Raw genomic sequence first — 15,100 nt, 5'->3', positions numbered from 1 at the left:
CTCGGAACAACCATAGAATAGAATTTACAGGACCTCCGGTGGCGGCTATGGAGGAGTAAGTCGCACATTTGGTGGCTCTCAATCCGGTCGGACTTTTGGATTTTTTTCCCCCGACTTTTTTGTAATTTTGAGCCCTGGTTCTGAATGCATAGGCACTCGGGCACTGACTCCAGATATAGGTGTATGGGATTAAGAAGCAGAAAGAATCGCAAACAGCTGAAGAAGTGAGTAAACAAGGGCAGTGTAGAAGCTGCTGCTGAGGACAATATGGCCGATGTCCGCACCCCGGTGCAGACAGCCCAGCCAACAACGGAGCATCTGTTGAAGGTCATCCAAGATGGCTTTACCACGTTGAAGCGGGACAGTTTAGACCCAATTCAGAATAGAATTTATAGTGCAGAAGGAGGCCATTCGGCCCATCGAGTCTGCATTGGCTCTTTTTTTTAAAGAGCACCCTTCCTAAGCTCACACTTCCACCCTATCCCCACAATCCAATAACCTAACCTTTTTGGACACTAAGGGCAATTTATCATGGTCAATCCACTTAACCTGCACATCTTTGGACTGTGGGAGGAAACCGGAGCACCCGGAGGAAACCCACGCAGACTTGGGGAGAACGTGCAAACTCCGCACAGACAGTGATCCAAGCTTGGAATCGAACCTGGGACCCTGGAGCTGTGACGCAACTGTGTTAACCACTGTGCTACCCTGCCTCCCCTAACATGTGCAACGTGGCACTGTCAGGCTGGCAATTTGGGACTGCCACCCAGGCACTGCCAAGGTGCACCGCAAAGCTGGAGGAGCGCAGCCGGGGTGGCATTGCCTGGGTGCCAGGGTGGCACTGCCAAGGATCAGGGCCTGTGGGGGTCTGTGCCTATGAAAGGAGGGTGGATGGGAGGTATGAAGGGTGGATGGGGGGTGTGCATGGCGGGTATGAAGAGGCCTCTGAAATGTTGGGGAGATGAAGGGTGAGGGTCCTGGAAGGGGGAGCCCTAAAGGGGGTATGTGAAGGCCTGAAAAGGGGGCGGCCCTCAGTCACCGCATCAGATTGTTGGGGGGGGGGGGGGGGGAAGTGCCATTACTTGGAGGGGGTGTCGGGGGGTGACATTCCCCATGGGTGGGGGGAATGCGGGACCCACAAGCCCATTTAGAGATTGTAGCCCCCTTTCAAAAGGTGGCCAGCGATTTCAGCTTCCCAGTGATAAAAATAATTCTAAGGGCTTGACTGGGAGAATCTCTCGGGGCCCCAAAAAGTGACTAAGTGTGGTTAGATAACGGTGGGGAATTCATCAACTGAGCCGGCGGGAAATTCCCAGCGAATCCCGTCACAAATGACACTTGGAAACCTTTCCGTTAGTTCGCACCCATTGTATTCAGCTTGGTGAGATCATCATGGAATCATGGGGCCGAGGTCCCTGGTTCAATACCGGCTCTGGGTCACTGGGGTTTGCACAGTCTCCCTGTGTTTGTGTGGGTTTCGCCCCAACACAAAGATGTGCAGGTTAGGTGGATTGGCCACGCTAAATTGCCCTTTAATTGGAAAAAATTAATTTGTACTCTATATTAGCAAACAAAATCTCTTTCTCAAAGTGGAGGATTCAAGACATCTCTATACAGCAAGACCCCAAACCACTCGTGTGAAAACAATTTTTCTTGATTTGCATTTGCTTATTTTGCAAATCACTTTAAATCTGTGCCCTCTCTCATTCTTGATCCTTTTATGAGTGGGAGCAGTTTCTCCCCATCTATTCTGTCCAGTCCCCTCATGATTTTGAACATCTCCATCAAATCTCCTCTTAACCTTCTTCTCTCCCAGAACAGTCCCAACCGCCCCAATCTATCCTCATAACTGAAGTTTCTAATCCTTGGAACCATTTCTTTAAACGTCTTCTGCACTCTCTCCTATGCGTTCACATCCTTCATATAATAGAGAACTTTGCACAATATTCTAGCTGAGGTCTAAATAGTGCCTTGTACTTATTTGTTTGTAATTTGATTTACTTCTGTTGTTGTCAAAGGTACAGTATTTTTGCAATGTTTACAATCTTTATTAGTATCACAAGTAGGCTTACATTAACACCGCAATGAAGTTACTGTGAAGTCTCTAGTCGCCACACTACAGCACCGGTTCAGATACTGAGGGAGAATTCAGAATGTCAAATTCACCTAACAGCACATCTTTTGGGCCTTGTGGGAGGAAATCAGAGTGCCTGGACGAAACCCATGCAGATATGGGGCGAGGGGGCAGACTCCGCAACCAGTGACCCAAGCTGTGAACCAACAGTGCTAACCACTGTGCTACCGTGCCCCTAGTTGGGAAAGAAGGTAGTGGTAACGTATGTGGATAAAAGGTAGAAGAAATAAACCTTCTGGTTCTTATCCCTCCACATTTACAGTGTCAAGGCCATTGGGGGAGGGGTTCGATTTGGAGTCCTTCAGGGGGATGGACGTCCTGTTCTCGCTCAGCGCCGATTGGCCGGTTGTGTCATCCAGTCACGCCCTCTTGGCCGCGTTCCCCTATTGGCGAAGCGTCCTGTCAATCAGCGCACTCCTGAGCTCCGGCCAGAGGCACGGATGCGCATGTACGCTCAGCGTCGGCGCGGTAAGTCGCGCAGGCGTCTTGAGTGCTGACGACGTCAGCGTCCCAGTCTCGACCGAGCGTGTCGGAGACGTCGGCGACGTGCTGCATTGGACGCTGAGGTTGGGGGGGGAGGGGATCGGGTGGAGGAGGGAGGCCGCCTACCGGCGCATCTTGTTTTCCCAAAACCGGTGCGTAATTTATTTTTTGGCCAACTGATATTTCGCCGGCTAGGCTCGATCACAGCGATGAAGAACCAAGATCGGTTTGAAAAGAGTATCAGTGGAGGTCGGCAGCGGGGGGTCGACATGGGGAGGGGGCGGGGAGATGTTAGCAGCGGTGGAGCCCCCCCATCAATTGCGGAGGCGCGGGTCGGTGGGTGGTCTGCGCAGGCGCAGTCTGAATGCGGTGCATGCGCAGTCCTGGCGGAGCAGTCCGTGTCCCTCCTGCGCATGCGCTGCCCTAACCCATGTGCAACAGGTAGCCCCTGCCCACACCATCAAAGCTCTGCTGAACTCACATTTCATCAAAGGAAGGAGCAGTGCTCTGAAAGCTAGTGATTCGAAACAAACCTGTTGGACGTTATCCTAGTGTTGTAAGACTTCTTGCTGTGCTCACCCCAGTCCAACGCCAGCATCTCCACATCGTACTCAAACCAGGAATTGGTGGAGGAGCCGAGGAAGAAATGGGGAGATTGATGATTGAGGGGAGTCGTCGATGTTGGGGAGAGAGAAATCAGGTGAAACTGCAGCATTCTGCTGTGCCATTGAATGTCCTGGGTGATCATGTCCAGGGCAGCACGGTAGCATAGTGGTTAGCACAGTTGCTTCAGAGCTCCAGGGTCCCAGGTTCGATTCCCAGCCGGGTTACTGTGTGGAGTCGGCATGTTTTCCCAATGATTTCCATGGGTTTCCTCTGGGTGCACAGGTTTCCTCCCAAAGTCCAAAGATGTGTCAGTTAGATGGATTGGCCATGATAAATTGCCCGTAGTATCCAAAAAAATGTTAAGTGGGGGTTACTGGGTTATGGGGATAGGGTAGATATGTGGTCTTCAGTAAGGTGCTCTTTGTAAAGGGCGAGTGCAGACTCGATGGGCCGAATGGCCTCCTGCACGGTAAATTCTATGATTCTATCATTTAGAGTTGAGTGTAGAGTTTTGATCACCTTGTTGGAAGGAGGGACACAATGGCGTCGGAAGCGGTTCAGAGAAGGTTCCCTCCACTGATGCCTGGGATGCAGGGTAAGCTTTAGTCTCACTAGGAAAGGTTGAGCAGGTTGGAGCCAAAAGCAGGGAAAGTTATGATGCAGAAAGAGGGTCTTTCCCTGGGTCACTGTGTGTGGAGTTTGCACATTCTCCCCATGTCTGCGTGGGTTTCACTTCCACAACACAAAAGATATGCTGGTTAGGAGGATTGGCCACGCTAAATTGCCTTAATTGGAAAAAAAATAATTGGCTACTCTCAATTTATATAAAAAAAAGAAAGAGGAACCTTCAGCCCATGGCATCTGCGCTGACCTTAAAAGAACGAAGAGAAAGATACTGGTCGCTGATTTCAAGCATACTCTCCAGCACCTGGTCTGTAGCTGTGTAGATACTGATAGAGGCACCTTTTAAATGAGTCGACTCTTTCAGCCTCAACCTTCAACATAGGTAGTGCCGCCCTCTGGGTGAACCATTTCTCCTCATTCACCCTCCTCCCCAATCCTGTTACCAACCCCTTTCAATCTATGCCCCCTGTCTACGCCTCTACTCCTTGGAGTAACTATGGGCGGCATGGTAGCACAGTGGTTAGCACTATGGCTTCACAGCGCCAGGGATCCGGGTTTGATTCCTGCCTTGGGTCACTGTCTGTCCGGAGTCTGCACGTTCTCCCCGTGTCTGCGTGGGTTTTCTCCGGGTGCTCCAGGTTCCTCCCACAGTCAAAAGACGTGCTGTTAGGTAATTTGGAAATACTGAATTCCCCCTCAATGTACCCGAGCAGGTGCCGGGAGTGTGGCGACGAGGGGATTTTCACAGCCATGTAAGCCTAATTATGACACTAATAAAGATTATTATTATAACTGCTTCTTGAAAACATATTATTTTGGCCTCAACTGCTTACTGAGGGAGCAAATTCCACTGGCCGACCCTTCTCTGGGTGAAGAAATTTCTCCCCATCTCTGTCTTAAATGATCTACCCATATCCTCAGACTGTGACCCCTTGACCTGGACACACCCACCATCGGGAACATCCTTCCTGCATCTACCCTGTCTTGTCCTGTTAGAATTATACAGGTTTCTATGATGTCCCCCCTCAGTCTTCTGAGCTCCAGCAAATACAAACCTAACTGGCTGAACCTCCCCTCTACATCAATCCTGCCATACCAGGAATCAGCCTGGTAAACCTTCACTGCTCTCCCTCCATAACAAGAACACTCTTCCTCAGATACGGAGACCAAAACTGCACACAATACTCCAGGTGTGGCCTCACCATGGCCCTGTATAATTGCAGTAAGACATCATCCCTACTCCAATACTTAAATCCTCTCCTTAGGAAGGCCAAGATTAGGAGTTTACCTTCTTTGCCGGGGTATCATTAGACTTTGGAATTTTGTACCTTAGAGAACAGTGATGACGGGGCGTTGGGGGGGGGGATATTCAAAATGGAGGAAGGAGTTCGAAGCCCGAAGTTTAAAAGCTTGTTTAAAAGGTGCCTGGATACGCACCTTCAAGTGCTGTAACCTGCAGGGTCACATACCAAAGGCTGGATGGCTCGTTTTTCGGTCAGAACAGACACAATGGTGTCAAGACCCCCTGGGCTAGCGTGCAGTTAATTCCAGTCCCACTTGATCTGGAGTCGCACCACAGGTGAAACTAGATTTTATATTAATGCCCATGGCTTTGGTTGAGTTAAATTGTTTATAATCATTGTAAATTTAAACATAAACCTTTTATTCTTTAAAAAAAATAAATTTAGTATACCCAATTCATTTTTTCCAATTAAGGGGCAATTTAGCGTGTTCAATCCACCTACCTTGCACATTTTTGGGTTGTGGGGGCGAAACCCACGCAAACACGGGGAGAATGTGCAGACTCCACACGGACAGTGACCTAGAGCCGGGATCGAACCTGCGACCTCGGCGCCATGAGGCAACCTTTTATTCTTAACAGTAATTATAATTAAACTAACGGAAAAATGTAACTTTACTATCTGATTCCCAACCACCCCTTTCAAACTACTCCCACTCCTTACACATACACACTCACAATACAGAGGGAAAAGGATGGTTGAGAGGTAAGGTAAGTATTAATAAAATAAAAGGATGAGCATCTTTGATGGGTGTCTTTCAATGAGTTTCTTTCTCAAGATTAGGCCTTTCGTTGGGCACTTTCTTTTCTTTCAGCTTGAAATGATCTTCACTGCAGACTCATGGAGACAACGGGGAACCAGCAGCAGAAAGATGGAGAAAACACAGCTTCTCTTCCTTCAAGAGTCTTGAGACTTTTGGCAGCTTTTCCCTGGGGAAAAAAAACCCACCCGGCAGGAACCAATTGCTGACAGTTGTCAGGCAGAACAGTATCCCTGGCCAATCCAGTGGTTGCCAGTTAGCCAATAGAACCAACATCCTCCAAAACCGGTTCGTAAGATTCACTCAGTGTCGATGATTCTGGCTTCTTCTCCAAAATACAAAACCTCAGAACACAATATCCTGGCAGCACTCATTTGCTTAAAGGCACATTCTAATATGTTTCCGTGGACCAAAAATAATAACATAAAAGAAATGGGAACAAAGGAAATAAAGAGGAAGGACTCTTACAATGGGCCAAGTGGCCTCTTTCTGTGATAAGATAGGATGGGTATCGAGGGATACAGCACAAGGAAGTGCTGCGGATTTTGGCCAAGGGTGGAATCATGACCGGTACAGGCTTGGCGGGCCGAACTGTGCTGTATTGTTCTTTGTTCTTTAAGCGTTTGATGATTTCCATGTTGTCGAGCTCAATGTTGAGTCTGGTAGGCGGGAGGGGAGTGTGAAGAACGTTCTGGTAAACACTTGAACGGTTTGGTTCGGATTTCAATTCAGTACTTACGGTGTTGTCTTTTGCATCCTTCTTACGCAGGATTTGCAGATGGATTGTGTGAGATCTGACAGCGTCACTCAAATCATCGGGACCTGAATATCTTCGGTCTTCGAAAGCGGAAGGAGAAATGTTTTGTCTGTGGGATTTCAAACATCAGTGTGACTGGAAAAGCACAGAGACAAACTCAACATCGCCCGCCCCCCCTTCCCCTCCCGCCCCACCCGAGTGAGAGTGTTCCAGTGAACTGACTGTAGGAAGAGCTTGAACCAGTTACACAGCCTGAAAAAACATCACACCGTTCACAGTGGGGAGAAATTATATACATGTTCTGAGATTGGAGAAGGCTTTGACTGATCGTCCAACCTGGAGAGACACAGGACATCTGCACCATGGAGAAACCGTGTAAATGTGGGGACTGTGGGAAGGCATTCAGTTACCCATCCCTGCTGGAAATCCATCGACGCGGTCACACTGGGGAGAGGCCGTTCACCTGCACTCAGTGTGGGAAGGGATTCACTCAGTCCTCCCATTTGCTGACACACCAGCGGGTTCACACTGGGGAGAGGCCATTCATCTGCTCTGTCTGCGGGAAGGGATTTACGCGGCTGTCCAACCTGCTGACCCACCAGTGGATCCACTCCGGGGAGAGGCCCTTCACTTGCCCCGTGTGCGGGAGTGGATTCGCCCAGTCGTCCACGCTTCTGACTCACCAGCGGGTCCACACCAGAGAGAGGCCGTTTACCTGCCCCATGTGTGGGAAGGGGTTTACGAGTCTGGCCAACCTCCTGACCCATCAGCGTCTGCACACCGGGGAGAAGCCATTCACCTGCCCCGAGTGTGGGAAGGGATTCACTCAGTTGTCCCACCTCCTGACCCACCAGCGGGTCCACACCGGGGAGAGGCCGTTCACCTGCCCCATGTGTGGGAAAGGGTTCAAAAGTTCATCCAACCTGCTGACCCACCAGCGGGTCCACAGTGGAGAGAGGCCATTCACCTGCCCTGAGTGCGGGAAGGGGTTCACTCAGCTGTCCCACCTCTTGACCCACCAGCATGTTCACACCGGGGAGAAGCCCTTCATCTGCTCTCAGTGCGGGAAGGGCTTCGCTGTTTCGACCAGTCTGCAGGCTCATCAGCGGGTTCACACCGATAGGTCGAAATGCACAGACTGCGGAATGACCTTCCGCAGCGCCAAGGAGCTGCTGGGTCACCGTCTCACTCACACTGGGGAGCGGCCATTCTCCTGTTCACTGTGCGGGAAAGGATTCACCCACTCTACGCACCTTCTCGCGCACCGGCGAGTCCACACTGGGGAGCGGCCATTCTCCTGCTCCGTGTGCGGCAAGAGGTTCACGCAGTCGTCCAACATGCTAAGACACCAACGAGCCCACGGGACTGCAGAGGCCAGAGTATAGAGTCAGCAATTTAGCCTTTCACGCCCGCTGCAAGATCTGATCATGGCTGAATCTTTGCTTGAATTCCATAGGCACAGAAAGAGGCCATTCATCCTACTCAGTCCCTGCCATTGTCGGAACACCCCCTCGGACCTCCTCCCATCTTTCCTCATCTAAAATGGATCGTGATAATCCTACCCTCCCTTCTCCCTCCATCACTTACCTCACTTCCCCTTAAGTACATCCTACTCTAGTCAGTTTAACCACTCGCAGTGATAGTGAGCCGCACTTCCTCCCCACTCTTTGGGTGCAGAGGTTTCCTCTGAATTCCCTATCGCATTCCCCGGTGACCACTGATGGACTCTCCCCCACGAGAGGAAACACTCCCCATATCTACGCCATCAAAGCCTTTCATCATTTTGAAGAGCTCAGTTAGGTCACTCCCTCAACCTGTTTTCAAGAAAAGAGGAGCCTTGCCAGTCAATCCTTTCCTCTTCCTCATTTTTTATGCACGGACTCCCCCCGCCCCCACCTCGTCTATCCTGTAAAACCACCTAACCAGCACATTTTAAGACACTAAGAGACAATTTAGAATGGCCAATCCATCTAATGTTTGGACTGTGGGAGGAAACCCACGCAGACATGGGAAGAAAGTGCAAACTCCACACAGGCCGTCACCCAAGGCCGGAATCGAACCTGGGTCCCTGGCGCTGTGAGCCAGCAGGGCAAACCACTCTGTCACCCTGGCAGAGTTCCTTCCCAGAAAAGATGGACTTGTATGACAGTTGAGGATTGTTGCCACCATTGAAGTCAGTTTCCGATTCCAAATTTTATTCGTTGAGTTTAAACTCTTACCTTCCAAACCCACGACCTCTATCATCTGAGAGGACGAGAGCAGCAGATACCTGGGAACCCCACCACCTGGAAGTTCCCCTTCAAGTCACTCACCACCCTGACTTGGAAACGTATCGACCGTTCCTTTACTGTCTCTGGGTCAAAATCCTGGAACTCCCTCCTTACAGCACTCTGGGTGTATCTACACCTCAGGCACTGCAGGGGTTCAAGAAGGCAGCACACCACCACCTTCAGAAAGGCAACTAGGGATGGGCAATAAATGCAGGCCGAACCAGTGACGCCCACATCCTGGAAATTAATTTTGAAAAGCAGTGCTGGTGGGATGTGAACCTGTGTCGCGTCCACCCAGCTTTCTGGCTTTCTAGTCCAGTGACATTACCACTACGCCACTGGCTGTCCATTTCCCCCTCTTCCCCCCTTTGAGTTCTTGAGCACAAAGTCAAAGCACTTAAAATCTTAAACCTGGCGGACACCCATCCCAACTGTACAATTACGATTGGGGCACTTTGGGCTGCGAGACACAAACATTACAGGCACTGAGCTGAACCCTCCAGGGGTGGCTCTCTTCTTCATCTCCCCACCTTCCCCTAAGAGTTGATTTCACATCATCTCACCGAACTTTGCAACAGTTTTCCCGCATTCTCCCCCCCACCTTGCAAAATAAGCAAAAGGTTTGAAACAATTATCTGTGATCCAACGGTGGCAAGACTAACTGGTTAGTTTTCCAAGTTAAGCGAGGCGGAAAGTGTATTGTTCAGATTTGTTACAGCTAACGTGCACTCGGCTTTTTAAGCGACCTGTATCCTCACCTCTTGTAAAGAAATTGCCTCTTAGCCCTTCACAAGTGTGGGGTGTTGACAACTGAATAAAGAAACTTAACTCACAAATGTATGCTTGTTTTTGCTTCCTCTCGCTCCTGATCTCCAGCATGCTCCTTTGTCATCTCGCTTCAACAACCGTGGGATCTTGCTGGGTATCGGGAGACTGTTTGGCCCATTGTGCCTTCAAAAGGCAAAGGGTGCATCACAAACCTGTCTGTCCTCCTAGACTCTGTTCAACTCCCCCGCGTACCCTTCCAGCCTTTGTGTTTTCATCCCTGAAGGTGATATCCCCTTCGTCCGTTTCCTCAACCCGCTGAAATGTTTCTCTTCTCTCTCCGCCGGAATTCCATGTCCTAACCCTCTGCGGAAACTGATTCCACAGACTCCCCCCCCCCCCCCCCCCCAACCTGATCAGAGATTCATAGCGTATTGTTACTTACTTGCCAGCCAATGAAATATTGCCCGATAAGAGGTGTGCTGTCGAATCTTTTAGCTTTACAAATGCAAAAATGCAAAATTTCAAACGATCAGAGCCACTTTTTATGGTACAGGGTACATCACCACATTACGAACTCGACTGATGTGGCTCATTATCACACTGACCATTATCTGCAAATGAGAGGAATATGTTCAAGGCACACCTTTTTTGAATTACCAGTCTATCATTCTCTGTCGCTTTCTCCATGGCAAGGCCAATGAGAGTCGACTTGCCAACCAATCAATCACTCTTTTCTGTGATAGAAATTGTGACCGTTTGAAATTTAGAATTCTTGTATTTGTCCTCCGCTCCAATGGAAAGCCCCAGTTTCTCTAGCTAACTGAAGTATTATGATCCCCAACCAGACCCCAACAGTTGCTGGGATAGCTGACTCCAATATATTATTTGATTTGTAAGAACGTGAGGAAAAGATACTTTGCTCCAGGAGTGATTTCATGCATAAATAGGGATATGGTATATTGAAACAAACTTTCTTCCTAACACTATTACTAACTTTAACCGCATAAAGAACATAGCTTACAATTATCAGTTAAATGATGCATAACATTGACAATGAAACACTAACTCCGAACTGCTACCTTTCATCTCCACTCAAGCAAAACCCATCTCGGGTCAAAATCCACTTTTAAATACAGCTAGCCAATACAGGAATACTTGCTGCAAAGAGATGTCTTGGATAAACTACTTGAAGAAAGAGAGATATTCAGGTACCAGCTGCAGATTCTTGCCTGTGTCAACAATTACTGTTTATCCTGCCAACCTTTTCAGCAACTGAAATGAAAAATGAAATGAAAATCGCTTATTGTCACGAGGTAAGCTTCAATGAAGTTACTGTGAAAAGCCCCTAGTCGCCACATTCCGGCGCCTGTTCGGGGAGGCTGGTACGGGAACTGAACCGTGCTGCTGGCCTGCCTTGGTCTGCTTTCAAAGCCAGCAATTTAGCCCAGTGTGCAAAACCAGCCCCTGCTGTTATGTTCACAAGCAAAATCTTTTAATTAAATTGCTTTGAGAAAAACAGCTGGTCTGCAGTCAAATCTTCAATTCAACTGAAACTCAACATCTGACTGGCTCCTCCCATTAATGACAGCACTGTACTAAGGCCAAACACAATAGGGAGGATTCTCCATTTGGGAGACAATATTCTCCCACCAAAGTTGAATTGCACTAGTTTTACGATCCCCTTGCGGTCGTAAACCAGTATTCAATTCAGTGTTCCATACCTTGCAAATTTCTGCATGGTGTGGAATATGAGGGATTCATGAGAGGTAAGTGCAGTGCAATCACACGCTTGAGTGATTGAAATGCACTTAGTGCAACTAACATCTCTGGTGTGTTTACAAAGATTGGGGTTTTACCACTTAGGTCACTGAAGGGTGGAGGGATATGAATGGAGCAAAGTGGCAGATGTTTTATAGGAGCTGTCAATCTCAAACCACTACTTGGAAGCCTTGAATGGATTGCAGACATTGAATCTGTGGGAACCAGATGCAGGCACAACTGCTCACCTTTGAAGAATGGATATGTGGAGCTGCAAGGTAAGTATTACAGCTGTAATGCTTTCCACAGCCCTGATCTGGACTGATCCTAGGTTTCCAGATATGAGTCTCTTCCTGGGGAGGAGGGGGGGGGGGGGGGATTCTGTGTGTGGGGAATATGTGCGTAGGATCTGTGGAGGGGGTTCCTTTAGGCATGGTGTCACTGGGGAGTCCTCTTATTACAGGGGTCCCGGGGGGAGGGGGGTCAGGTTAGCCCATACATGAGGGGGGAGGGGGGTGCCCAGGCAATCTGAGATTTGGGGGGTCAAGGCTGATTTGCGATGGTGAGGATGGTCTCTAACATTGTGGCCCTGACCCACTGCGAGGTCCACCACGACTGGGCCAGATTGTAGAGGCCACACATGAATCTCGCCCATGTGATTCCCGGCATGGAGCATAGGGCCCGCGCAATTGACGCAAACGGGTCATTAAGACCCATTGCATGGTGCAGATTTTTCCCCGACGCCCAATTCTCCGTCCCATCGGGGAAGTAATTCTGGGCATCCCGGGGACGGAGAATCCTGCCCAAGTCTCTTAATTATCTACTCCCCAGGGAACATTCTTCAGACAAACAAAATTCTATTAGCCCAAGATTTTGTGATGCTTTTATTATCCCTTGCAGTCAAAGCGTCAGCCTTTTAAACCAGGACTTTAAGAAAGATTACTGCAGCAGTCACACATTAACTCAGGCTTTTAACCCTCACTGCACCAAGTACATATAGTACAACATATCTGAAATTCCTACATTCATGACAAGCCTCTCCCCCAATATAGCCGCGAATCTCTGTGTTGCTAAATAAAGAGACAGACAGTCAAAGCTTTTTGCCCGTGCATTCATCAGGACATTTCACAAGAATGCCAAATTATTGAAGGGAACAACAATTTATATTGCCTGAGAAGGGAGCTGAATCTCCTCTGCACCCTTTCTGTAGCCTTGAGATCTTCCTGAGTGAAAAATGGCCAAAGCATGAGACACAAATCTAACAGCAGCCTGACCAACACTTTAAAAAAAAATTTAGAGTACCCAATTATTTATTTCCAATTAAGGGGCAATTTAGAGTGGTCAATCCACCTAACCTGCACATCTTTGTGTTGTGGGGGTGAAACCCAAGCAGACGCCGGGAGAATGTGCAAACTCCACACGGACAGTGACCCGGGGCTGGGATCGAATCCGGATCCTCAGCGCGGTAGGCAGTGGTGCTAACCACTGCACCACCATGCTGCCCCTAACTAATGATTTCATACTCAATACCAGTGTTATAAATGGGGGGGGGGGGGGGGGGGGGGGAGGAATAAATTGAAACAGCCCTGATTTCTCCTCTCCCCATGTGTTTGTAAACAGAAAGGTGTTTTTGATTTCTCAATTTTCCCTTTATAAGTGGTGGCGCTTTTCATCTCAACCATTCAGTTTGAAGTGATTCAATCCTCAATTAGTGATCCCACAGCAAACTTGTGATATGAAACATTGAGGAGGTTGGTTTGTTTACAGACAGCTCAAAATGCACAAAGCGGGATTTGCAACATCGGCCACTTTTGCGCTTGTTCAATAGAAGGGCGACAGGGCAAAGACCACCAGACAAATTAGAGTTTCTGCCTGTCTGATGCCCGTGCGCAGTCGGTGTGCCTGACACCTCAAGCTGCCTGGTCAATCTACGGACAGCCGGCGTTAACCGCGTGCTGTGGAAGGCTGAGCGCTGCCGAGCAGAGCAGGAAGAGGCTCTGGGAATAGGGAGGTTGCGGGTCTGAACATTTCTAATCCGCTATGGAGCCTTCTCCAGGAGCTGTTGACCCATAAAATGTCAATAGCAATGGCCAAACTATGCCATGAATGTCGAGGCAGCAGAATCAAACACAAACTTTAAACCACGGAGACATAGAACATAGAACATAGAGAGAGAGAGAGACAGAGAGAACATAGAACATAGAACACTACAGCGCAGTACGGGCCCTTCGGCCCTCGATGTTGCGCCGACCTGTGAAACCATCTGAAGCCTATCTGACCTACAGGCAATACATTGAACGCATGAACTTTTTTTTTCGAACAAATACAATTACTGCCGATGAGAGACACACTTTGGTATTGCGAATGGCTTGCAGAGGGCAGTGTGATAAAGAACCTGACTGACCCAGACCCCCCAGAAATCCACCCGTTCACCACATTGGTAGCCCTAGGGGCTGCAACAGGCCACAGAGACCAGTGAACAGGAGTTTCTACCGGTCGCTGACCTGTCAGGCACGTCCACCACCCCCCCCCCCCCCCCCCCCAACGTGACAGGGCTTACTATGTGGCAGGGGACAGCGTGGCTGCACCAAGAGTGGTGCCCATCTGGAGCTCTCTGCAAATTAATGGAACCCGATCTTCATGGAGCTCGACACAGGGGCGGCGGTGTCTCTAGTCAGTCGCCGTACATTTGACCGCATTCGGTCTGGCTTTCAATCACTGACCTTGTTGGACACCAAATCAAGGCTGGTCACTTATACAGGACAACTACTGGCAATAGCAGGCACTTCAACTATTCCTGTCGAGTATGGTCAACAATCTGCAAATCGACCTCTGGTTGTTGTCCACAGGAGTGGTCTGAGCTTACTGGGGCATGACTGGTTATGCTACCTGTGGTTAGATATGCAGCAGGTGTGCCCATATAATTTACAGTGCAGAATGAGGCCTTGAAAGGGTTCTGACAAGATTTCCATTAGTGTTCCAGGATGGCTTGGGCACCATCAAAGGGGCTGTGGCCCGAATACGTGTGGACCCGATGGTTCACTCGCGCTACTTCTGCATCTGACCCGCTCCATACGCCTTGCGACCCAAGGTCATCATACACCTGGTGTATTTCTCTGACTGGGCGGCGCTGATCATCCTGTTCGTTCATGAAACCTGATGGATCAATGTGCTTATGTGGTGACCATAAAATTACGGTCAGTCGTGTGTCTCGACTGGACCGTTATCCAGTCTCTAGGATCAAGGATCTTTATGCAAAGCTCAGTGGAGGTCGCACGCCAATGGAACTCAACATGAATCAGGCTTACTTGGTCCTGGTCCCAGAGTCCAGACGCTTGGTAATCATGAACATACACCGGACGTTATATGAATACACACGCCTGGTCTTTGGGGTTTCCTCCGCGTCGCAATATTCCAATGCTAAATGGAGAATATCCAACGTGGCCTATCGAGCCAACGTCCTGATCACGGGCTCAACGATCAGGAGTATCCACAAAACCTGGCCGAAGCCAAGCAGAGTGAAAAGGACCATACTTCCGGTTGCGATGCAGAATGGCGACCGAAAGTACCCACAAGTCACCGCGGCGGTGAAAGTCCCCTATCGATTTCAGCGGGGGCGGGCGCAGGCGCAGTAGGGTG

At 49.3% G+C, this 15,100-nt stretch overlaps 1 protein-coding gene across 2 annotated transcripts; it reads left to right on the top strand.

Annotated features, from left to right (window-relative positions):
* The first annotated feature begins 2,643 nt into the window (after nucleotides 1-2,643).
* Nucleotides 2,644-9,771, top strand: LOC119952180 (gastrula zinc finger protein XlCGF8.2DB-like). 2 transcript variants are annotated; one of them, XM_038775784.1, is made up of 2 exons: nucleotides 2,644-2,769; nucleotides 6,678-9,771. In XM_038775784.1, the coding sequence occupies exon 2, from the start codon at nucleotides 7,028-7,030 to the stop codon at nucleotides 8,048-8,050; it is 1,023 nt and encodes a 340-aa protein (XP_038631712.1). In that variant the 5' UTR covers nucleotides 2,644-2,769; nucleotides 6,678-7,027; the 3' UTR covers nucleotides 8,051-9,771. The 2 variants fall into 2 exon arrangements, with proteins under 2 accessions (XP_038631712.1, XP_038631713.1); XM_038775785.1 differs by lacking the exon at nucleotides 2,644-2,769 and adding an exon at nucleotides 6,097-6,196.
* Nucleotides 9,772-15,100: the final 5,329 nt, after the last annotated feature.

The sequence above is a fragment of the Scyliorhinus canicula genome, chromosome 17 (genome assembly GCF_902713615.1).
Source record: "Scyliorhinus canicula chromosome 17, sScyCan1.1, whole genome shotgun sequence".
Classification (NCBI taxonomy): domain Eukaryota; kingdom Metazoa; phylum Chordata; class Chondrichthyes; order Carcharhiniformes; family Scyliorhinidae; genus Scyliorhinus; species Scyliorhinus canicula.
Note: the sequence above shows the minus strand (reverse complement) of the source record. Positions and strands in the feature narration are given on the sequence as shown.